The following is a 24473-nucleotide window of genomic DNA, read 5'->3' as shown; positions in this document are numbered from 1 at the left end:
GCAGTCTCTAACGCCACAGAAGCAGAGGCGAGTGATCCATAAACATTCTACTGGGCAAAAATATTCCCAGCGAAAGCTACAACGAGTTCAAGCCTGGTGGAAATTGGCCGCCTCCAATTTCTCCAGTCTGGCCCCTCCTCCTCCTCGGGATTTAAGGATACCCACCCCCAGCCCCAGCCCCACCCCCAGAAAAGCTTGCGGCTTTTGCTCCACGCGGCCTCGTGGCCTAAAAGTTCAGCCGCCGCTGTGGTTCCCTCCCCGATAGGAAGCTCTGTAGCTGCGGGCCAGTTCCGCCTCCCTTTCCCCGTAGCCTTGTTTCGCGCTTTTACGCTGCTGCGTGAGAACAAGAAATACTCGCCCGCGATGCTTCATTTTCGCTGATTGATTTCTTTTTAATATTAACACTCGTTTAAGGAGGCGAGGAGGGCGGTGTGATTTGGTGGTTGCCTCCACCCCTTGCCTCGGGCGACTGCAGCAGTGCCCCCCCACACACATCCCGGGGTTCCAAGCGCCCCTCGGTGCGCACGTCCGGGAGCTGGAGAGCTGGGTGGGGCGGGGGGCTGCAGCTGGTGGTGGTGGAGTGAACCAGCTGCCCCTCTGGGAATCTGGGACCTGGGGATGGGATCTCCTTTCCAGAGCTGGAGGTTTAGGGAGAACCAGCCCTACCGAGTAGCTGGCTGCAGCTCCTGTTGAATTTCTTCTGAAAAGGGCGAGGAGACGTTCGGGTTTGCTGGTGTGGTTTGCTGGCGTGGGCTTGCCCGGCGCTCCCGCCTCCAACCCCCTTTCTTTCGGTTTCAGACTGAGAGGAGAGCCCCCTGGCGCTAGCCATTCCCGGTCAGCGCCCGGCCATTTGTTTGCAAAACTTAGTCGTGGTCCTCGGAGGCCTGGATTTTGCTCAGGAAATCATTCAAACCCTGACAATGGGTTTCTTCAAGCGTTGGCAACTGCCCGCCCCAAGGTCCCCACTTCCCGGACATAACGCTTTTGAGCCCAAAGCACCAGGTTCCTCTGACCCACTCCCTCACCCCTACCCTCCGTCAGTTTCCCAGCCCCCTCTTCACTCCCTCCTTCCGCAGAGCTTTGATCCGTGCTGGGGTTTAACACCATTGCCATGGACACGGGCAGACGCGGTCAATTCAACCTTGTGTCTGGACTGGAAGATCAGATAAGAGGTGTAAATTGGCTGTGAGAGACAGGTCTGGGTTCAAACAAATCCTGAAAGAGAAGCGATGATGGTCTAGGCGCCGGATAAGGTCTTGAAGGTGGTTTCTAAGCCTGCCTGCTTAGAATTCGAGATGGCGATGGGCAGGCATAATAATTTACAAGCAGAACTATAAACTCCTAGTTTCTGCACAAACAACCCTCTCTGGGCTCTAGGTCTCCTGCCTGCATTCATTCGGTGCCCAGTCAACTTTACCCCATAAACAGCCGGGTGAATCTAGGTGCCAGCAGAGCACAGGGTGCAAACCCGTGGAGAGAGGAGAGCTCACCAGGAGGGCTCCAGGACAAGCCCTTTCTTGCCCAAGATGTGCCTGGCAGGACTGAATGCCTAGGCAGCAGCACCACCGCAGGTTTGGTCTTTCTTGCCATTCCTTGGAGCCCTCTGGTTAAGCCTCAGAGCACCCCTACCAGTAAAATAAAAGGGGGGAGGACAGCTGAGGCAGTGGTGACTGGATCCCTCCCGGGGCTATCTAGACAGGACTCCTGCTGTCAGCCAAATGGCCCTCCTCCACTATTGAGTGTAAAGTCCACATTCTGCAACATAAAGGCTGTTTCCTATCTTCAAAGTACAGAAAAAGCTGGGTTTCCAAATGCCCAAGAGACATGAATTTGTAAATAACACTTTGGGAGGAGCCTGGAATGTGTGTGTGGTGTAAGTGGGGGCCTATTCTAGGGAGACACCTCCAGGAGCTAGAAGATCTTGAGGACTCTGCTGGAGGTTTTTCATTTCACTCTACTTTAGGTAGCCCATGTGTGACAGTCCTGAGCTGACAGATCTCAGAACCAGGTTCATTTAACAGTATATTTTCTGAAAGTTTATTTGCAAAGACTTTGCAAAATAGAGATGAGATCCACACACACCCAGATTTTTTTTTTTTCTCAAAGAGAGGGAAGTAAAAAGTATACCTTTTTAACTTCATACAGTAACTAGAAAGGACATAAAAAGTGACTGGGCAATGGTTGGTCATATAATTAACATATTTGAAGTATTCTGTCATCTGACCATCATTTGCCACTGGATATTTGAAGCATCCTCTCTGAGTGGCAAACAAGTGTTTGATCCTCAGAAGTTAAGTCTCTTTGAACTACTGTTGCTTCTGAGTAAGAACTTAATTAACCCACTCCTGGAAGATACTGAGACTGTTTGTCCTCCTTTTTTTTTTTTCTTTCAAAATTTCATCTTCTTTGATAAGGAATCATCAAGAAGGTTGTAGTTTCACTACCTAACAGGATTCATTGGGGTTAGAATCCAGGACACTGTGGCCTTGCTTCATGGCTGGCCCTACAGGAGAAAGCATCTTCTGATGGTTTAGGAAGCTGTCAAGTTTAGATAAGGCTGAGCTTCGATCCTATGGGACCTGGGTTGTATTAATACAGAGAAATTAATTTTTAACCACTGGGAATGTTGCCAAATTATGTGACCTTTGGCAGACCAGCTGTGCTATAAAAATAAATCCCCCCATTTCTGAAAATGCTGCCCCTTTCCAGTAGAACAATAACAATGTGGTATTCAGGACAGAGGAGAACTGGATTGAGAATAGGGAGAGATGAGAGTTGCCAACAACAAACCTTCCCATGTTAAAACACAGGGCTTCAAACCTGATCCTTCTGCGCGCGCGCACACACACACACACACACACACACACACACAGAGAGAGAGAGAGAGAGAGAGAGAGAGAGCTATTGCCAGAACATAGGAAAGAGAGCTGGGATGACAAGGAGCAGGGTTTCTGTGGGTGCAGAGAGTGGAGAAGGTGTTAAGCGCTTCCAGCCCACTCACACCCCAGCATGGAACACAACTCTCATTGTTTAAGCAGACAGATTACTGGCATGGGAAGAGAAAAAGAAGTTTTCCAACAGGCAATGCATTTGTCTTGCCATAAATGCCACTAAATTTGGTTTACCACTTAGGTTAGGGGAAGACCTTCATCAGAGGTCCCAGATTGTGAAGCATTGGTATCAGACTTCTGGAGTTTAAAATCCAGCTTAACCACTTGCCAGCTCTGATCCAGAGTACTTAATCTTTCTGTACCTCAGTTTCCTTATCTGAGAGAAAAAAAAAAGTAATTGGATAATAATAACTACTTCGTAGGGCACTACATCAGATTATATAGAATACTGCTTAGGACATTTTTAAGCCTAGACTGAGGTCATTTAATCTTTCAGACAGCTGGGAGGCTTAACAGTCTCTCATGATCATAGTAAACGCCCTAACCATTGTGGTAAATTTATGTTATTTTTATTATGCTTTTCTTTATAAGTAAATAATTACGCATTCTCAGCTTCTACCCCAGTAAACCTTTGTGTTTTATAAGCATCAGAGTATCTCTCACTACACTATTCTTTGAGGATAGATATTCTCTGCTGGATTCTCCTCTTAGATTTATGTCACTTTTTCACAGTTCCTCCCTCCCCATGTTCTTGCCTGCACTTATTTTTTACTCTCTGCCCTTTCCTCTTCTCCTCTTCCATCCTTCATCACTGAAAATGTGCTCAGCAGGGAACTCTCTGGTGAAGGTGGTCCCCCAAATGTGTAATAATTTCTACTCTGGCATGAAGGCCCCTTAGCAGCTGAACTCTTAAAAAAAAGTCATCATAAAAACACAATAGCTTTTACCCAGCAAGACTCTTAATAATCCCATTTCCCTCTGGATCTTCATAAGAGTCATGATCTAATCTCAAAATAAAATAAAAAAAAAGAAAAGGGAAAGGAAGAAAGAGGGGCTGGGGATAACAAAAAGGAAAGCTTTCCCCAGTAGCCTTCAGTGGGAGGAGCTGCTGGCTGGCTTAATGTCCAGTGATGCCCTGCTCACTGCCTCTCAAAGATCCTGCGATAACCAGTGATCCAGGTCCTGGCCAGTCTTTCAGGGAAGAAGATAAAGAGAATTTCAAATCACTGAACCAAGCGGTAATAAGTGTTTGATAAAGGGGAAAAATAAAACAGATGTGCCCCAAAGGCAGATTGGGGGTGAGGTGGGAGGGAAGTGGGGTGGAGTGGATGGGTGCTTGGAACATAGTGAAACCAAACCCGGCAACAGACAATCTGGTACCAGCAAATGGTCTAGTGATGAAGTCAGAGTTTGTATAGTGCTACTGACAATAGATACCTATAATTTGCCTTGGGGGTTGAGGGGGCAAGTAAATCCTCAGATTATGGAACTTTGCCTTTACTAGAAGTAAAGTGGAAGTATATTTTGAACTTTATTATTTTTAAATATCTTATTTAATTTATTTTTAAAGATTTTTATTTATTTACTAATGAGAAAGATAGTAGGAGAGAGAGGGACAGAACGAAACATCACTCTGGTATGAGGATTGAACTTGGGACCCCATGCTTAAGAGTCTAAGACTTTATCTACTGTGCCACCTCCTGGACCACTTTTATTTGACCACTTTTTAATTGAGCGGGAAAGGGAGAGAGAGGGTGTGTATGAGAAAGTGGAAGAGAGATCTCTGCAGCACCAGCTCACCACTTCTGAAGCATACCCTCTGCAGTTGGGGACCAGGGGTTTGAACCGGGGTCCTTGAGCATGGTAATGTGTGAACACAGCCAGGTGTGCCACACCACCTGGCCCTTGAGCTTTACCATTATTTCTTGAGTTGAGAGAGTCAAGCAAACATGGTGATCACTAGCTAGCTCTGCCTTACTCATTTATAACGGGCTGTGTGTCAGGAAGGAAGACTAGTAGCTAGAGAAGCAGAACCACTTCCGGTGTCTTAGATTTTGTGATGCCTGCGGATTCTTTTGCTGTTACTTCAGTCATTTATTTGTCAAACCACATTGAGCGTGACTTTTGGAAAAGACATGGGGCTTGATCCTGTAAAGTTCCTCCAAGGTGAATCAAACAGGAGTCAAGTTAGGTAAAGAGAGAGACAGGCTGGGAGTTTGGATCGACTTGCCAACACCCATGTTCAGCGGGGAAACAATTACAGAAGCCAGACCTTCCACCTTCTGCACCCCATAGTGCCCCTGGGTTCAGACTCCCAGAGGGATAAAGAATAGGGAATCAATCAGGGGAGGGGATGAAATACGACATTCTGGTGATGGGTATTGTGTGGAATTGTACCCCTCTTATTGTATGGTCTTGTCAATATTTCCATTTTATAAATATTTAAAAAAAAAAAAGGAGTCATGTTCTAGTGTTGCAGGTAGGCACAAAGGTACCACACACATTAGTAATGAAATGCTGGTAAAAGTGAGCCTCGGAAGGTGGGCAAGATTACTCACAGTGTATGAGATCAGAGAGGAGGGAGAGGATATCTGAGTCTGGATCCAGAGGGTGGTGGGTTTCTGAGTTAAGAAAGGCAGGCCTGGGGCAAAAAGGTGGTGGGAGCAGAGAAATAGATGCTGGTTTTGCTTAGGAAAGAGTGGAAGCTACAGTTCAAAATAAGAGGAGGCAAATGAGAATGGAAATAATAGCTGGGGCTAAGTGCAAGACCCAAATCGCTAGGCCCAGAGGTTTGATATTTACTAACCAATGGGGAGTCATTGACATTTCAACATTGGCTTTTAGTTGATCAAAGAAAATAAAACATACATATTGCCTTTTCTCTTCCTTTCATTTCCTTTTTTATTTTATTTTGAGATACCTCAAAATTATTCTTGTATGTCCTTCCCCCAAATGTCTGTTGAAATGGTCAGGAATTGTAATCCCAGATCTCTCATCAATGGTATCAAAATTGCATTAGCAATGAGGGCTGGAAAGAGCGGACATAAATATAAACTAATGACATTATATTGGCTGCCCTATTGGAATTGCATTTGTTTATGATATAAGATGGCAAATAACAAGGTTACCACAGGTGGCATGATTCAGGGTCAGGGGAGGTAATCACATCATAGTTACATTTCAACGATTAAAGGAAGGTTCATTTTTAGAATCCAGATCGAGGCAGTGGAGACTGTGCCCAGGCTCTATTTTCAGACCCAGGGTCCAGTTCTCTCATTGTGAAGTCACTGGAGGTGTTTCAGAAGGAATCTGTCTGCCTGGTTTCATATGCTTTTTGTCCACACTCATGTTCTTTACTTCCTCCTCCTTCTAATTTTCCTCCTCCTCCTCCATCTTCTCCTCCTTCTTCTATTCTCTCTCTTTCTCTCCCCCCCCCCCCCCCCGTTGCTTTCCCTACTCCCCTGGTTCTTCTATTCAGATTTTGAACTTTATCACTGTGAAAGTTCACAGGGATTTCCATTTGCTGTGCCTTCAGGAGTGCATCATTCACCGTACAGGCTCCATAAATTGGATAGATTGCATCCCTTCCCAGTCGCCTTAGGAAGTGGTCAAACAGCCGCATTCCTAGGCTGATGGATTGGCTCATTTCTCCCCAGCTTAAGCCAAGACACAGATTTTATGAGACTGTCTTGTGACAAGCTGAAGTCACTTTGAATAAAACAAAATCCAGCCTCAGCTCACAGAAATGACTCTTAAAAGCAGCTTACCCAGGGTTAGTGAGGAAAAAAAGAAAAAATTGGTTCAAACTGAGCAGAGACCTTAGATGATTTGAAACTCTTCTTGCTCTTCCTTTTCAGGCATGACTGTTGTTGACCTGCTTGCACACAGAACTGTGTATCCGTAATATTTATAAATATGCAGCCAGCCTTGGTTAAGAAAAGAAACTCACGTCAGGAGAGCTGATGTGATTAAAAGAGACATTTGACTTCTCCATAATACAAGACAGACATGTTCATCCAAAGAACCTTAGAATTTTGTTTCAGGCTTGCCCAGCAGATGAAACAGGAGCAACACCTTGACTCAGTGGCTAGAGGGAAAGGGAATCTTTTTAATTACTGACTCTGTATGTGACAGGCTTTTTTTTTTTTTTTTCCTCAGCTCATTTATTATGCAGGATTTGGATTTTAGAACTGGAGCTGGCCTTTGGAATCACTCCCCTTATTTTTGTAGATGAAGAGGGAAAAAAAAGGCTCAGAGTTGTTTTTTAATTTATCCAAAGTCACACAGCTAGGCAGGGGTGAGGCCCAAATGAACGCAGGCTTCTCAGTTAAATGGAAAAGTGACAACCGTATGTCTGTGTCTCTGTTTCTTATTCTTTCAAAGGTTTATTTGTTTTAATTTATTTTTTATTATCTTTACTGAATAGAGAAAGCCAAAAATTGAGAGGAGGTGGAGGGATAGAGAAGGAAGGAGGGAGGGAGGGACTCTACTTCAGCACTACTTCACCACTTGCAAAGCTTTCCCCCTGCATGTGGGGACCGGGGGCTTGAACCCAGGTCCTTGAGCATTATACATGTGTGCTCAACCAGTTGTGCAACCACTTGGCCCCTAAAAGATTTGTGTGTGTGTGTGTGTGTGTGTGTGTGTGTGTGTGTGTGTGAGAGAGAGAGAGAGAGAGAGAGAGAGAGAGAAAACAAACCAGAACATTATCCTGAGACATGGGATGTTGTGGGTTGAATTTGGAATCTCACACTTCAGAGTCCAAGGCTTTATCCACTGTGCCAACCTCTGGCTCTCCATCCTTCTCACTTTTGCAGTAGGAGAAGGGGCCCTTCTCCACCTTACTATAAATAATTAAATGAAAGCAATGCTGTGGAAACAGGAGCTGAGTGTGGGATCATGCTGTGGATGAAGGATAATTTATAAAGTGTATTATTTTTAAGGGAAATGAGATTGACTTCTTACTAAGTGCCTACTGGTAGATAGAGATGTAGACACAGATCCTCTAACTATTCTCTCTTTTCTTTGGCATTTAAAAATGTCAAGAGGGTGTTCAGGGAAATGGTACAGTGGATAAAATGTTGGACTCTCAAGTGTGAGATTCTGAGGTTGATCCTCTATAGTACATGTACCAGAGTGATAATCTGACTCTCTCTCTCTCTCTTATTCCTTTCATTAAAAAAATAAATAAGGGAGCTGGGTAACATTTGCTTAAAGAAAAAAGAAACATCTTGAAAATGATTTTTTTTTTTTCAAGCCAGAGCACTGCTCAGCTCTGGTTTATAGTGGTGGTGATGGGGATTGATCCGGGAACTTTGGAGTCCCAGGTATGAGTCTTTGTGTCACCATTATGCTATCTACTCCCGCCCTGAAAGTTAACCATGTAAATGAAATAACTCATTGAATTCATTTAGGAGCTGAGATCCAGGGAGGACCACTCAGGTTAAAAGTTCAGGTACGGGAGTCGAGCGGTAGTGCAGTGGGTTAAGTGCACATGGCGCAAAGTGCAAGGGCTGGTGTAAGGATCTGGGTTCGAGCCTCCAGCTCTCCACCTGCAGGGGAGTCATTTCACAAGTGGGGAAGTAGGTCTGCAGGTATATTTTTCTTTCTTTCTTTTTTTTTTTTTTTGAGAATTAGAGAGAGAAAGTGAAACAGATCACAGCACAAAAGCATCCTTCAGTGTGGTGTGATCTGGTTTCAAGCCATTCTAATTATTTTTTAATAAAATATTTTATTTGATTTATTTTAATTTTATTTTTTTTTGCAGATTTTTTTTAATTTAAGAAAGGATTAATTAACAAAACCATAGGGTAGGAGGGGTACAATTCCACACAATTCCCACCACCCAATCTCCATATCCCACCCCCTCCCCAGTAGCTTTCCCATTCTCTATCCCTCTGGGAGCATGGACCCAGGGTCATTGAGGGTTGCAGAAGGTAGAAGGTCTGGCTTCTGTAATTGCTTCCCCGCTGAACATGGACGTTGACTGGTCGGTCCATACTCCCAGTCTGCCTCTCTCTTTCCCTAGTAGGGTGGGTCTCTGGGGAAGCTGAGCTCCAGGACACATTGGTGGGGTCTTCAATCCAGGGAAGCCTGGCCGGCATCCTGATGAGGTGTCTATTTTTCTCTCGCCCTCTCTGTCTTCCCCTTTGTCCTATCCAACAACGACGACATCAATAACAAAAAATAATAACTACAACAAGACAAGGGCAACAAAAGGGAATAAACAAACAAACAAATAAATAAATAAATAAATAAAAAGAGTTCAGGTACTAGGGTTCAGGCGGTGGCACACCTGGTCAAGTACACATATCACCATGCCCAAGGACCTGAATTCAAACCCCTACTCCCCATCTGAAGGGGAACACTTCATGAGCAGTGAAGCCGTCTGCAGGTGTCTTTCTTTGTCTCCCCCTCTCTATCTTCCCATCCTCTCTCAATTTCTCTCTGTCCTGTCCAATAAAAATAGAAAGGAAAGGGAGTCGGGCTGTAGCTCAGCGGGTTAAGCGCAGGTGGCGCAAAGCACAAGAACCGGCATAAAGATCCCGGTTCGAACCCGGCTCCCCACCTGCAGGGGAGTCGCTTCACAGGCGGTGAAGCAGGTCTGCAGGTGTCTATCTTTCTCTCCTTCTCTCTGTCTTCCCCTCCTCTCTCCATTTCTCTCTGTCCTATCCAACAACGACGACAACAACAATAATAACTACAACAATAAAACAACAAGGGCAACAAAAGGGAATAAATAAATAAAATAAATATTTAAAAAAATAGAAAGGAAAAAAACTTCAGGTACTAAATCCCCACTTCTTGCTGATGACACTGCACTCTCTAGCTGCCTTCTGTCCCATCCTCAGCCCAAGCTCTGCCCCATCCTCCATTCTAGAAACTTGATCCTATTACCTCAGACCCATCCGTGCCAACCACCTGACTCCATTCCCATATCCAGCTAGCCCTAAATTGTCCTGTATGTACTAAGGAACTTTTTTATTCTTCAATTCTGCTAAATCAAGTGGTCTGGCTGCCAGCAGGCCATTGCCTTGTCTCTCCCGATGTCCCTATACTTTGTGAAATTAAGCCATTGTAGTTCTAGACAATTTCTTTGAGAAATTTTGGACTTCTGACATGGAAGAAGCTTTGAAAGAAAATTCACTACTACAGTTTGGCCATTTCTTAGCTAATATTGTCACATCCAGTTCCATTAAAACACCTTGATTTGAAATATGATTTGGATTTAAAAGTAAATAAATCCATGACTTCTCAGTGCTTACTAAAAACCAAATGTTACTAAGGAGCTAGTAATTTGCCATAGGTTGATTTCTTTTTTAATTTAATTTAATTTAATTTTTGTTTATTTATTTATTCCCTTTTGTTGCCCTTGTTGTTTTGTTGTACTTATTCTTGTCGTTATTGTTGGATAGGATAGATAGAAATGGGGGGGGGGAGGCAGAGAGGAGGAAACAAAGATAGACACCTACAGACCTGCTTCACCACTTGTGAAGTGACTCCCCTGCAGGTGGGGAGTGGGGGCGGGGGAGGCTAGAACTGGGATCCTTATGCCAGTCCTTGCACTTTGTGCCACATGTGCTTAACCCCTTATGCTACATCCGACCTCCCAGGTTGATTTCTATACAGAAGGGTGTGTTCCTTCTGAAGCTGGAAGAGAGCCTTAGACTTTTAGGTACAAATCCCTTTTCCTGATCCAGGACCAGGTTCCCCTACACAGCACCAGACAGTGTCTAGGCCACCAGCAAGGGAACTGAGTGGCATCTGAGGAAAAACAAAAACAAAAGGGAAAGAGATAGGAGTATTTTAAATAATCTGACATTTTTATATAATATATAAAAATACCCAAGGAGTCATTGTGAGGGGGAAGGGATCAGAACTTATGGTGACATTACAACTTAGAATGGTTTTCGTTTTAAATATTATCTAGAGATGTTCATTGAATTCTTTTACTTGAGGGCCTCCTCAGAGGTCTTTAATTGGTCTGACCTGGTTCATTCCTTAGGCTTTTACTTCCTGACATAGGGGGAAAATTGTTCTGAACTGTTGGGGTCTGGATTTGTCCATTTTTTTCCCCCTTAGGGAAATGAGTTGGCCCCAGGTAAACAGTCTTCATGACATTGTTGGAGAAAGAAGTCCCTTGTCAGCTCACCAAACAGGCTCTGTAGCTCACACTTCAGCAGGGGTCAACTTCCCTTGTTGTATAGGGAGAGTGGCCTAAAGGTATTTGCCCTTGAGTTCAACTCTCTGGCTGGTCTGGATGGACTCTGACATGGGAGAGCATTCAGGCAGTTCCTTGTGGGATCTAATAAAGGTCCCCAAAGTAGTGGATGGAATAAATCTTCAGGAGAAAGTCTAGCTAGTTTCTATTGGGAACATGTTTATCTTTAAAGAAGGAAAGGATCCCAACCCTGGAAGTAAGAGCTCCATTATTGAGAGAAGGTGTGGAAAGATTGAGTGTGTTTACTTTACGATTTTTACTGATGTATTTTGAGAATTCAGTTCTCTCCAAGAAAAATAGGGACAGAAATTGTAGTATTTATTTTAGTGGATATATGTCTGTGCAAATGATGTGTGATATTTTATGAGAAGGTGTGAACGTGTGCAGAGGACTAAAGCGTGAATTTCTAATATGTATATGTGCCCAATGTATGATAGATCCCCATGTTTGTATGTGTTTCTAAGCATGATTGCCATCCAAACAAGAAAGTGAGTTTGGATATTGCAAAGTTTTAACTATAGGCAACCAAGGTCATTTTGTGAGTTCTAATGACTTCTCAGCTGTTTTAATAAGTGTCTTGATTTTCTTCAGATAAAGAAAAGGCAGGACAAAGAGATGGCATAACTAGGCCTTTTCCTTAGGTTAAATTTTTTTTTTTTAAGTTTTTTTTTTTTTTTTTAACAGCAGAAACCAGAGACAACCATGTGTCAGCTATAGTTTATGAATAGTTTTAAAAATAAATCTTAAGTGAGGAAATTATTCTTCCTGGTGTGGATGAGAAATGAAACCTTCCTATGAGGAAGTTTCCTGTCTTTCTTGCTGATTGTGTGTGCCTGTTTGAATTACTAAAAGCTTGAGCTTGACTGGCAGGGGGAGAGGGTACGAGGAGAGAGAAGTTGAAGTTATTCTTTTCAGAAAAACTGGAGAGAGAAGCAGGGGAATGGGGTTAAGTTAGGAATGATGCAGAAATCAGTAAGGCCGCTGAATAGGAGCTCAGCTCAGATGCTCTGTGAGTTCTTTTTCTCCACCCCCCTCCCTTCCTTCTTTTTTCTTTCTTTTTCTTTTTGCCTCCAGGGTTATTGCTGGAGCTTAGTGCCTGCACTAAGAATCCATGGCTCCTGGAGCCTATTTTCCCCATTTTGTTGTCCTTGTTGTTGTTGTTATTATTGTCATCATTTCTGCTGTTGTTGTTGGATAGGACAGAGAGAAACCGAGAGAGGAGGGGAGACAAAGGGGGAGAGAAAGATAGACACCTGCAGACCTGCTTCACCACTGGTGAAGTGACCTCCCTGTAGGTGGGGAGCTGGGGGCTTGAACCAGTATACTTACGCCGGTCCTTGTGCTTTGCACCATGTGCACTTAGCCCACTGAAGAACCGGCCACCACCCCCCTTCTTTTTATCTTAACTGAGACCTTCCATATGTACAGACTCATCACTCAGGACTGCATTTCATCCAGAGAAAGGGAGAGATACCACAGCACCCGAGCTTCCCATGTCCCACAGCATCTCCCATGTGATGATGGGATTCTACCCTGGGCCTCATACATGGCCCAGCACCTGCCTTACCCAGTAAGCTATATGTCTGTGGCCCACCCACCCCCTTCCCCCACACTCTGTGAGTTCTAAGCCAAAAACTGTGATTTGGAGTGAGTGGGTGACAGCAGTTTTCAACTGGTGACAGCTGGCAGAGGAGCTGTCCCCAAGACAAAGTCCCCCTCTGCTGCAAGCTTAGTAAGGACAGTAGGTGACTAAAGTACCCAACCTCCCCCTTCTCTGAGGACCTCAGTCCCACTTCACAAGCATGAGCCAGGACCCACGAGTCAGCTTGGCATGCTGGCAGATGTGAGGTGCCCAGCATGGGGAAAGTGGTGGGGGCCCTGAAGAGCCTCCGGAGACTGGCAGTATCTGTCTCCTCCTCATAGCCAGCCTGATGTTCCTCTGGTGGGAGGGCTGGGCCTGTTGTCCTCCTGGACCTGGGAGGGAGCAGGATCATTAGTTCCAGGATAATGTGGCCTCTTCTAGCCAGAGGAAAACGGCCTGCTTTTGTTTTCTGCCCAGTAGGGAATGGAACCCGAATCCATTAGATTCTGGGCAGTTCAACACTGCACAGTTTGAGCTCTTGGAGGCGCGATGCCTAAAAGGCTACTTGTGTGGATTTGTGTGTCCCAGTTGTCATTGTGCTGTGTGCCCATCTTTTATGCATTGAAAGCCTGTCAGCCTGGTAATCTAAAGCAGAGGTCTGGGAGACAGGAACGCAACAGACACAGGGAGTAGTAAAGTGCACCTGTAGAGTTAAAAAATGCATGACCCCTTCCCTCAAAGAGTGAACATGGGAGAAAGACCCCCATCCTGCAGGGCGGCTGCTGTGCTGTAATACATAATTCACGGGCCCACGCTGCTCCATGCAGATGGCGGCATTAACTCGTGATTGATGCTCAGAGAGGCAGAGGCGCACTAGCTCACGAAGGGTTCTGGGAGGCTTCTGAATGTTTCCAGGTCTCTCAGGCCTCCCCTGTCTTCTGTCCCACTGAGGGATTAAAGAAAAAGACCCTATTTTGCAAGAGCCCCCTCCTGGGGATTGCAGAGCTTGACTCCCAGATAGATGAGATTCTTCAAATGTCATGGCCCACCTCTGCTACCTTTGAAGATCACCCCTTCCCTCCAAATTCCACATGAAGCAGTTTCCCTCCAGCCAGGCACAGTGGGGAGGGCTGGGGGCAGCAGTGTCCCTGCAGTCATCTCGCAGGCTCTGCTTAGCTGGACAAAGCAGCAGCACACTCTGGCGGTGGGGACCAGGCAGGAGGGCCGGTGGGCTGGTCACATAGGCGTCCACTCAGCACAAAGCACTTTTGTTAAAAAGTAGGCAGAGCCAGTGGAGGCAGAGCCAGTGGAGGATTCTTGGGTGCAGATTTTTTCCACTCTGCGTATAATGAAATAATAAATCAGATTTGTGGTGTATGTGGAATTAAATGTTGAGGGGGGAGGGTTTGCTTTTTTATCTCTTAAAAAAAAAAAACAAAAACGCTGAAACCACCCTCCAGGGCCTGTTCTGGTCCAAAGCTGCAAATGCTTCCTCCACATCACGTGTAATTGTTACCAGACTCACTTGTGGGTCGACACCACAAAACCACTGTTGTTGGTTCCTGGAGCCTTTACTGCTCCCTGCCCGGGCTGGGCTGGGAGACAGCAAGTAACATGAAGGATTTATGAGGTAAAGATAGAGACAAGAGGTTTGGAGGAGGATGAGGACATGATGGGCCAAGGAGAGGAGACAGGGAAAGGCAAGTAGGCATATGTCTTTCTGGTGCCTCCTTGTTTTCTTAATCTCTTGCATGTAATTGGGGATATTTATGGCCATTTTTCTGAAATATTTTCATCTGGAGAGAGAGAGAGAGGGAGAGGGAGAGAGAGAGAGAGAGAGAGAGAGTGTTTAGTTGGGGAAGGTAGTGGGGGGGGGCTGAAATAATTGCTTCCACTGAATGAGTAAGGAGTTTTTGGACTGCCATAAAAGGTCTGTAAAACCGTTTTAATCCACCACTGGTAGAGAAGAGAAACAGGGAAAGGGGGGGTGGGGGGGGCGGGGAAGACTGTAAGGAAGTTAAGTTTGTCTTCTCTTTCAGACCCAGTCTGTGGAGGTCGCTTGAATTCCAAAGATGCTGGCTACATCACCTCCCCAGGTTACCCCCAGGATTATCCATCCCATCAGAACTGCGAATGGATTGTTTATGCTCCTGAGCCCAACCAGAAGATTGTCCTGAACTTCAACCCACACTTTGAAATCGAGAAGCATGACTGCAAGTAAGCACCCCCCCACACACACACACCACCACCACCACCACCACCACCACCACCACCACCACCACCACAGATCCAGATACCCAGGAATCTCAGTTCTGCTGTCACCTCCTAATCCACTACTTCTTACAGAGCGAGTGGTGGTTCCTGGCCCCAAGGGAATCTGAAGAGGACATTCTCTTTCAGGGGAAAGAAAGGCCTTGTTGATCCCACAATGGGAAGGAGGCTTTGAACAAAGCCTGTAAAGATTAGCACCTGGTTGAACGCACATGTTTCATTGTACAAAGACCTGAGTTTAAGCCCCAGATCCCCACCTGCAGGGGGAAAGCTTTGTGAGTGGTGAAACAGCGTTGCAGGTTTCTTCTATGTCTCTCTCCCTCTCTATCTCCTCCTCGGCTCTCAATCTGTCTCTGTCTCTAGCCAATAATAAATAAAATAAATTAAAAAAACACCTAAGATTAGTACCCAGTCTTCAAGAGCTGATGGTGGAGGAGAATTCCATATGGAGGCCAGGGAGTGGGTTACAAAATGCCAGCTCTTGACTTAGAGATTCCCATCCCTTCAGAGATCTCTCCAGACATTTCCCCATTCTCAGCACTGCTAGGACATGGAGGATCCCCATCAGCTTCCTTTCTAAAACAGTAGCCAGATCCCCAAGCCCGGACTTCCTCTGTATCCAGCTGTGGAGGTTCAATCTGCTATTCTATGAAGCAGCAGCTGTTTTGTTGATAGGAAGAGAGTTTAAAACCTGGGTTGATAACTTTTTAAGATTTGCACTGGTTCTGGGTATGTGTGCTGTACCCAGCTGCTGTTGTTATGGATTCATTTAACAAACCCTCTTGTCACTGTTTCACAAATACCAACCCATTCAGTTTTCACCATGGCCCTGACAACTTGGTGCCATGATAGCCTTCATTTTGCAGGAGGAGAACAACAAAGCTGGAAGAGGTGAAGTCCTCCGAGGTGGGCTCAGCTGGTGACATGATAGTAGTTCTGCCACCTTGGAAATGTGTGACTTGGGAGATGCCAGGTGGCCATTTAACATCTGTAAGTGCTTTAGAAATACCACGTGGGGGAGTCGGGTGGTAGCGCAGTGGGTTAAGCACAGGTGGCGCCAAGCACAAGGACCAGCGTAAGGATCCCGGTTCGAGCCCCTGTCTTCCCACCTGCAGGGGAGTCGCTTCACAGGTGGTGAAGCAGGTCTGCAGATGTCTCTCTTTCTCTCCCCCTCTCTGTCTTCCCCTCCTCTCTCCATTTCTCTGTATCCTATCCAACAACGATGACATCAACAACAACATTAATAACTACAACAATAAAACAAGGGCAACAAAAGGGAATAAATAAATAAATAAATATTAAAAAACAATTAAAAGAAAAGAAATAACACACAGTGGCCAGTCCGTGGTGCATCTGGTTTAACCCATGTGTCACAAGGTGCTAAGACCCGGGTTCAAGCCCCCACCTGCCGAGGGAAACTTCACTAGCTGTGAAGCAGGGCTGCAAGTGTCTCTCTATCTCTCTCCCTCTCTATACCTTGTTTCCTCTCAGTTTCTCACTGTCTCTATCCAATAGATCAATAAATAAGCATTTAAAAAAATGCCAAGGGCCAAGGAGCGGTGTACCTGATTAAGCACTAAAATTACATTACAGTGCACAAGGACTCAGGTCTAAGTCTCTGGTCCCCACCTGCAGGGGGAGAGCGTCACAAGCTCTGTCTCTCTCCCTCTCTATATCCCCCTCAATTTTTCTCTGGTCTCTAGCCAACAATAAATACAATAAATTAAAAAAAAGGAAAGGCATGTCATGTGAGTGAGACTCAGGATCAATCCCACCCCCCCACCCCCACTGAACTGAAGGGAGTTTTGGTATCTTAGTAACTTTCTCTCCTTTTGTCTCTCTCTCTCTCTCTCTCTCTCTCTCTCTCTCTCTCTCTCCATAAATATATCGTTAGCTTGAAGCAGTGAAGCCTCAGGAACAAAAGGAAACATAAATGTCGTGTTAACAGCCAGGGCCTTGTAAGTTAAGCGCCAGACAGTGTTGCAACATCAAGAATGTCACACACCTTGTACTGAGCAGCACCACGCTCTAGCTTAAAGTCTTTCCTTGTTGGAATAAAATAAGTTTCTGTGCAGTCAGGAATGTGCCAGTTATCTAGCCCACCTCTGGATGAACCACTGCTTTGTTGGGTATCCAGGGCCGCCTTGTAACAAATAGTTTGAGCATATTTCTTGGTGCCCAAAGCATTGCAAATACTGAGCTAACGAGAAAGAAGCTGGCAGGGAAGGACACAGGGAGTTGGTGTTGGTGGCCCCAGCCTGAGCTCACGGAAGGGACAGACCCCTCTAGCCAGTGCCAGACATTGAGGTGCCATAAACCAATGTCATTCTTATCTTCCTGGGATTACTCTGCACCTACATAACAGTTTTCTCCTAGCATGAGATAGTCTGTTAGAAACGGAAGGGCTTCCCAGATGAGCGCTCATGTGACAAAGAGTCATAAGATGGAGTTTCTGATCCCTGATTCAGTCTTGACTCAGCAGAAGATGTATCTTAAACTTCAGATTTCCTCTTTAAGTTAACTGGGCACGCTGGATGCATTTGCACAGATTCTCAAGGCTTCTGATTCCCTGCCAGTGAACTTTACCAGAGAATTTCTGTCAGAAGAGCTTCTTTATAAGGTTTTTTTTTGTTTTGTTTTGTTTTGTTTTTGTGTGTGTGTGTGTGTGTGTGTGTGTGTGTGTGTGTGTGTGTGTGTGTGTGTGTGTGTGCGTGGTTTCTCTGGCTAGGCTGCAGAAGGCTGGCACAAGCTGAAGCATAATGTACTGTCCAGAGCTTGGATCTGAGCTCCAGAGAAATTTGACTAAGCACCTCTCTGGACTGAGGGCCAAATTCTGTTATGCTTATGCCAGCACATCTCCTGGGGAAATCACTAAGAGGTCATCTTATGTATATTCATGGTGGCAGAGAGAGAAGGCCTGGCTTGTGGAAATAGGATCTCGGGAGTTTGTGAACATAACATAAAACATGTCGGGAATGGCCAAAGGCCACAGAGGCGTGCTCCAGCTCCACGGGTGTCCTTCCCTGGCAGGATTCTGCCCTAGGGCTGGGGGTGCAGCCACCTCCTGTAGCAGTGGAAGGGACAAAGGCACTGTCTCCTGGGGTGTTAGCAGAGGGGAAACAGGCTGCTTCCAGGTTATCTTCTGGCTATCATCCTTACTAAGTGACTTCCTGTTTTTCTCCCCACTCCTCATTCCATGCTTGAGCTTCTGGCTTGAGCAGGGCAAGGTCAGGAAGGTCAGGGAAAAAAGAAAAGAAAAAAAAAAAGTCTCTCTGAGGTCTCTTTCCTCTCCTGCAGAATTGTCAGAGAGGCCCTGCTAGGGTCAAGCCTCAACCATTTAACCTCATCCTTAATTCTCCCTCCCTCCCCCATGTCTCCCTCACTCCCCATTTCTCTCTCATCAGTTTTTTGTATTTAGAGAGATGCATCCGGTTCTCGCCTTCTCTCACACTCTGCAAGGTATTTTTAACATTTTTTTTTCTCTCTCTCTTGGCCACTTGCACTCAGAATAAATGCCCACCCCAGCCTCTCCCAGTCTTGTTTCACTTTTCTGTGAAAGGAACAATTAATCTAATTGAGGTCCTGGAAGTTCTATCTTGTGCCTCCTCCCCCCATCCCCCAACACTTTTCCTTCCAAGGGACCTCCTGGGTTTTGGAAAGCACTTAATATCAAAGGAAATTAGCCTCTTTCCTCCTTCCACTCTGCCTGCATGTTTTGAATTGGCTTGGGCCCTCTGAGGCCCAGAGGGTGGGTGCTCACCACCACAAGAAAATTGCCTAAACTGTCCTGATGAGAGAACATAGCAGCAAACACCCCCACCCCACCCCCCACCTTGCAAAAAGGAAGTGAGTAAGAAAGTCAGGAAAAAGAAGTCAGCCCCACAGAGAAGGGGCATGTCAGCATGCCTGCACTCATGTTCCCCTCTCCTCCCTCAAAGATTGCCCTGTGGCCCAAAGCCTGCCCTATATAGGAGGTCATCCTGCCACTGGACCTTGGAACTTTAAAGCCCCCCCCCCCCCCCCCAGCCAGCATTCCAAAGGTGGAGAGGCCACTGCTGGATAAACCCTAGACAGACCATTTCTCCAAACTGTTGCTTGTTAATTTTTTTCCCCATCTAAGCCTGTTGCCTGGTTGGAAACTTTGGCTCATAGGTCTCAGCTCTGCCTGAGTCAGTGCTCTCCAAGGCCACCATCTGGGGTGAAATCTGGACTCCTCCCCCTAGCCTGTAGCAGGAATTCAGACCCCCTGAACCTGCAGGCTGCTCCGGGCCTCTTCACTGCCTGTAGGCAGAAGCCAGAAGCCCCTGTGGCACCGCCGGGTTGGCATGCCCCAAGGACAAAAGGGCACGACTTGTGGCCATCTGGGCAAACAGGGAGAAGCCACTTTGTTCCCTGCGGTAGGGAAAGAGAATGTTGCTGCCTTTCATTTGAGTCACGGGCTTACAAACTGAACATTATGGTCTTAAAAACATATACAAAGTCAACCATTTATGTTTCCATTTCTGAAATCTGAAAACTGTATTTTAACCTCCCCACCTGCATATGATCCACAGCATAATCACGACTCTTCCATCAGGCATGGCGTTCCACCACAGCCCAGACACTCAACCAAATAAATCCCAAACCAAAAGTCTGGGTCCTGTTAAGAACTGGTCTTTTCCAGATGGGTTATCTTAAAAAAAAAATGTTACAGAAAGTGCAGAAATCACTAGTAAGACTTGAAAGAGAACCTTTCTTAGGCCAAAGGCCAAGAGGAAAGTTCAGACTAATGGTTCTCTGCGTGTGCCTTCTGTGACAGTATGATCTAGCAGGAATAAGGTCTACGTGAAAGTATTCCTTTAACATTCCAAAAGATCTTTCAATAGAAATTATCACTTTATTGGGGGTTGTTTGATGGTTTACAATACATTTGTTGACATATGAGTTTCAAGTTTTAGAGATAGAGACAGAGTGGTCCAGGAGGTGGTGCAGTGAATAAGGCATTGGACTCTCAAGCATGAGGTCCTAAGTTCAATCCCTGGCAGCACATGTACCAGAGTGATGTCTGGTTTTTTCTCTCTCCTATCATTTCTCATGAATCAATAAATACAATCGTAAAGAGAGAGAGAGAGAAAGAGAGAGAGAGAGAGAGAGACAGACAGACAGACAGACAGACCCCACAGCACTGAAATTTTCTTCAGTGTAAAGTGGTCAGGCCTGAACTTGTGTTGTATACATGGCAAAGCCACACACTACCCAAGAGAGCTATTTTGCCAGCTTCCAGAAGTCCTTTATCAGAAGGGTGCCTGATTAAAAAAATATGCTGCCAGACCTCCCACCTTCTGCACCCCATAATGATCCTGGGTCCATACTCCAGAGGGGCAAAGAATAGGAAAGCTTTCAAGGGAGGGGATTGGATACGGAGGTCTGATGGTGGGAACTATATAGAATTGTACCCCTCTTATCCTATGATCTTGTCAATACTTACATTTTATAAATAAAAAAAAATGTGCCAACTCATGTACCATCCTGATTCAGACTTGTCAGTCTAAACATTACTCCATGTGATGGAGGCTAAGTAGTATCACATTTGGATCAGATTGGTTTGGATTTTTGTTAACCGTTTCAAACTTCCTTGGTCTCCTCAGCTATAAAACTGGGACAGATTCAACCACTTTGCAAGAGTGCTGTGTCTTGTTTATGTAGATGCACAGTAAATTAGTCACTGTGTTAGTATCTTTGTACTTTGGGGGGACGTTTGGAGTTGTGTGTTTGTTTATTTATTTATTTATTCTATCACTGTTCTTGCTGTTTCCTGTTATGAGTATGCCTTTTCCCTAAGGACCAGAGTCTGCCCTGTATGGAAGGTCAGCCTGCCATTGTCCCCCTGGGCCCTTAAAGACTCTCTCTCTCTCTCTCTCCCCCCACACACACTTTTGTTAAGGGTGTGGATTTTGCTTTAGATGGTTTTGCTGCCTCTTGGGAAGTTTTGATGTGGTAGAGGAGGAGGTGAGGGAGGAGGGAGGCATCTAGCTTTTGCCCTAAACCAGTATGATCCCAGAGCCTGTGTGATGGGGTGCTCTCCTAGGGACAATGATTCTGTGTGTGTTCTGTGACAGTGTCATCTAGCATGTCGCCTAGAGGAATAAGGTCTAAGTGAAATTATTCCTTTAGCATTCCAAAAGATCTTTCAATAAAAACTATAACTTTATTGCAGGGGGTGGGGGGTAATGGTTTATCAGTGCACAGGATCCTGGATATTAAATTGCTTTTGATCTTTTCCTCTGCAAACTGCATCTAAACACCAGGTTCTGAATAGTGGAAGTTTGGGGAATGTTTAGCTGCTAACAAAGTGTTCTGGATTAAGACAATATGCGCTTACGTTTATTTCATACTAAAGGAGCCTGATTTGAATCTTAGAAGAGGTGTCTCCTTCACCCAAACTAGAAAATAATGCTTTAGAAGAAAAGGAGCTGCTTCCCCAGGGTGATAAGTTGACAACAATAATCAGAGGGGACAAACCAAAGTTCCTATCATCCAGCCAACAAAGATTTCCTGAGCTCAGTAAACACCTTGATTCCAGTCAGATGACTAAGTACAAGCTCACATCTGTGTGAATAGATCCCAGTGCTCAGTTGTGGATGTAGATGTGAATGCCCAGCACTCAGCCTCTCCACAGTGTCAGGCACACACTCCCCACCTCTTTCCCACAAGACCCTTAATGCCTCCAGTTCTCTCTGACGGGCCCTTTGGCCAGACCAATGACTTGATTTGCTTAGCTTCAGCTCATGCGTGATCACCTTAAGATCAGAGCATGTCAGTTCTCAAAGGACGTGGACCATGGATTTCATTTCTATATTCCCACACCACCTGGCTCTGGAACACATGGAAGAGATGTTTGTAAATGAGGTTTCAATGATATTTTTACATTTCAGATGTCAGGACCTCGGTCAGCATAGCATGAACCTGTGTTGGAAAGCAGACAGAACTGTCTTGTCTAGTGGTCCATCTTGTGCTGTTACAAACATAGGACAAGACATGGGCTCCCTGTAACTTGGTCTCTTACAGAAAACATGGCAATTAAACATTCATCCATTCAGAAATAGTTATTAAATACTTCATAAGGCCCACACACAGTGATAGCATTAGAAAGGCAGGATGAGTAAATCATACTTTTTGTTTTTAAGAGTCTGGAGGAAGCAGCTAAAAATTATGGTTATTGATGAATACCACATCTGGAACAACACTCTCACAAGAGCCTGGCATGCTGCTAAATACGTCACATACATCACACGGTTTCACTGAATCCTTGCAACAAGAAACTATGACACCATCATCACTCTCGCCGTTTTACAGATGGAAGGAACTTTGGCTCAAAGAAGTTAAGCAGCAGACTCAAAGCTCTACTCTTAAACGTGTCAGAAGGGGCTGGAAGTCAGAATACCAAACTTTACGACTTGTTCTTCTTACTCCCTCTATATTGCCTCCCCAGAGATCCCCATACTCATGACCTAGGACATAATGGAGACATACTGACTGTGCGAGTTCACAGCACTGGGAGCCCACAGTAACTGGGAAGGCTATAAAAGGGTCACTGGAGGAAGTGATGTCTACATAGATCATGAGAAAATTAGCCAGGGAACAGGAGAATGACTCCTGGTCTTATGTGGAAACCAGCATATCAGAGACAAGAGAGGAGAATTTGATGCCTACAGAAATCACCATAATTGAAGGGTTATTTTGTAACTTACTGAACCCTTCTCTCAGGAAAAACCATCCTGGAATAATGCCATTTAATTTTCTTTCCTAACCAGGTGCCTTCCATTTTCAGAAGGAAGGTCTGTGGTCAGAATGCAGAAAAGAGTCAGATTATGGAAACTTTCTACTGTTCTCACTCTATTTGGTTATAGCCAATACAGTATTATAATACAGAATCTCTGGCTTAAACTATTTTGCTTGTTTGTTTCTTTATCAGAAAGATTTTATTTATTTGTTAGTGAGAAAAATAGGAAGAGAGAAAGAACCAGATATCACTCTGGTACATGTGCTGTCAGGGATTGATCTTGGGACCTCATGCTTGAGAGTCCAGGGCTTTATCCACTGGACCACAACATGGCTTAACTTCACAAGGTACAGAGACATCAGGAGAAGCAGGCAAGGCAATGGCCTGCTGGAATCCAGACCACTTGGTTTAGCAGAATTGAAGAATAAAAAAAAAGTCCTTAGCACATACAGGACAATTTAGGGCTAGTTGGATGTGGGATTAGCATCAGGTGGTTGGCACGGATGGGTCTGAGGTAATAGGGCCACTTTTCTAGAATGGAGGATGGGGCAGAGCTTGGGATGAGGATGGGACAGAAGACAGCCAGAGAGTGCTGTGTCATTACTAAAAGTGGGGATTTAGTACCTGGATTATTTTTTTTTCCTTTCTATTTTTATTGGACAGGATAGAGAGAAATTGAGAGGGGTAGAGAGAAAAGGAGAGACTTACAGCACTGCTTTACCATTTGTGAAACTCTCCTCCTTGCACCATCCCCCTCCACCCCCTCCTCATCCCCCAGTTTAAACTTGAAAGTTGGGCTTGGCCTGGAGAAGTTCACTGTGGATTCAACCTTCTGGTCTGTTCACCTCTGCACAGGACTCTCTGAACACAGGTCTCTTTCCTGAACTAGAGGGTAGGCTGGCCTGTTGCCCAGTTGGAGGTGTGGCTTCATCTGGGATCTGCCTAAGTCTTTGGAAATCAAACAAAGCAGAGTGAGTGTTCTCTGGTTCAAAGCGTGTCTTGCAGTCAGAAGAGACCCTCAGGTTGATGACTCCTGACATTATTACAGATTTGCTGCCTGCCCAACCACAGAAATGTTCCAATTTCCCCTAAGGAGCCAATGAGCAGGGGCACTCTTCTGTGCTGCAACAACCCTGCTAATGACAGAAACCGATCTCCCTCCAGGTGTGTGGTGCAGTGTGGGGCACGGCCTGCCGACTGGCACTGCACTCAGCTGGCAGCATCCTCAACACGCACCAGCCTTGACCAAGCGCTCCACCCAGTAACTTAACTTGTCCAGAGTAGTGGGAAAATAATAACCACAGATTGTTCTGCTGCTCCTCCTTCCAAGGTTAAAGAGCAGTTGGGGCAACAGTTATTTTGGGTGGTTTGTTTTTAAATCCGTGATGTTGCAATCCCAACTCTTCAAATGCAAGCTTCACTGTGGATGGCCCTCTTAACAATGCATTTTTATCTTCTGATGGAGAAAATCACTTGAGATTTTCTAATACACAATCCCACTTGCTCTGCCTCTCTACCCTGGCACCTTCTCTGAATCCAGAGATCCCAGAGGGCAGCATCTCACCCCATGTAACTCCGTGTAATTCTCCCATCTAATTACACTGGGTTAGAGTCGGTCTTGAGAAATTCAGTGGGAACTCCAGGTGAGGGAAGGATAAAGAGAAGGAAATAGACCACGTAAAGAAATGAGATTTTTCTAAAAAGGGATCTGTAGTTATGAGTTCAGCGGGAGGAGGGAATATACTT

The 24473-nt window shown here is 45.3% G+C and overlaps 1 protein-coding gene across 2 annotated transcripts in view; it reads left to right on the top strand.

Moving 5' to 3' along the window:
- Nucleotides 1-24473, top strand: part of NRP2 (neuropilin 2) — a 143530-nt gene that overhangs the window by 3885 nt on the left and 115172 nt on the right. For both annotated transcript variants that reach the window (XM_007520196.3, XM_007520199.3), the window contains exon 2: nt 14734-14911. In XM_007520196.3, coding sequence (XP_007520258.1) covers nt 14734-14911 — 178 coding nt within the window. The remainder of the gene's footprint in view (nt 1-14733; nt 14912-24473) is intronic.

Source organism: Erinaceus europaeus, chromosome 7 (assembly GCF_950295315.1).
Source record: "Erinaceus europaeus chromosome 7, mEriEur2.1, whole genome shotgun sequence".
NCBI classification, from domain to species: domain Eukaryota; kingdom Metazoa; phylum Chordata; class Mammalia; order Eulipotyphla; family Erinaceidae; genus Erinaceus; species Erinaceus europaeus.
This window is presented reverse-complemented; position numbering and strand designations above follow the sequence as displayed.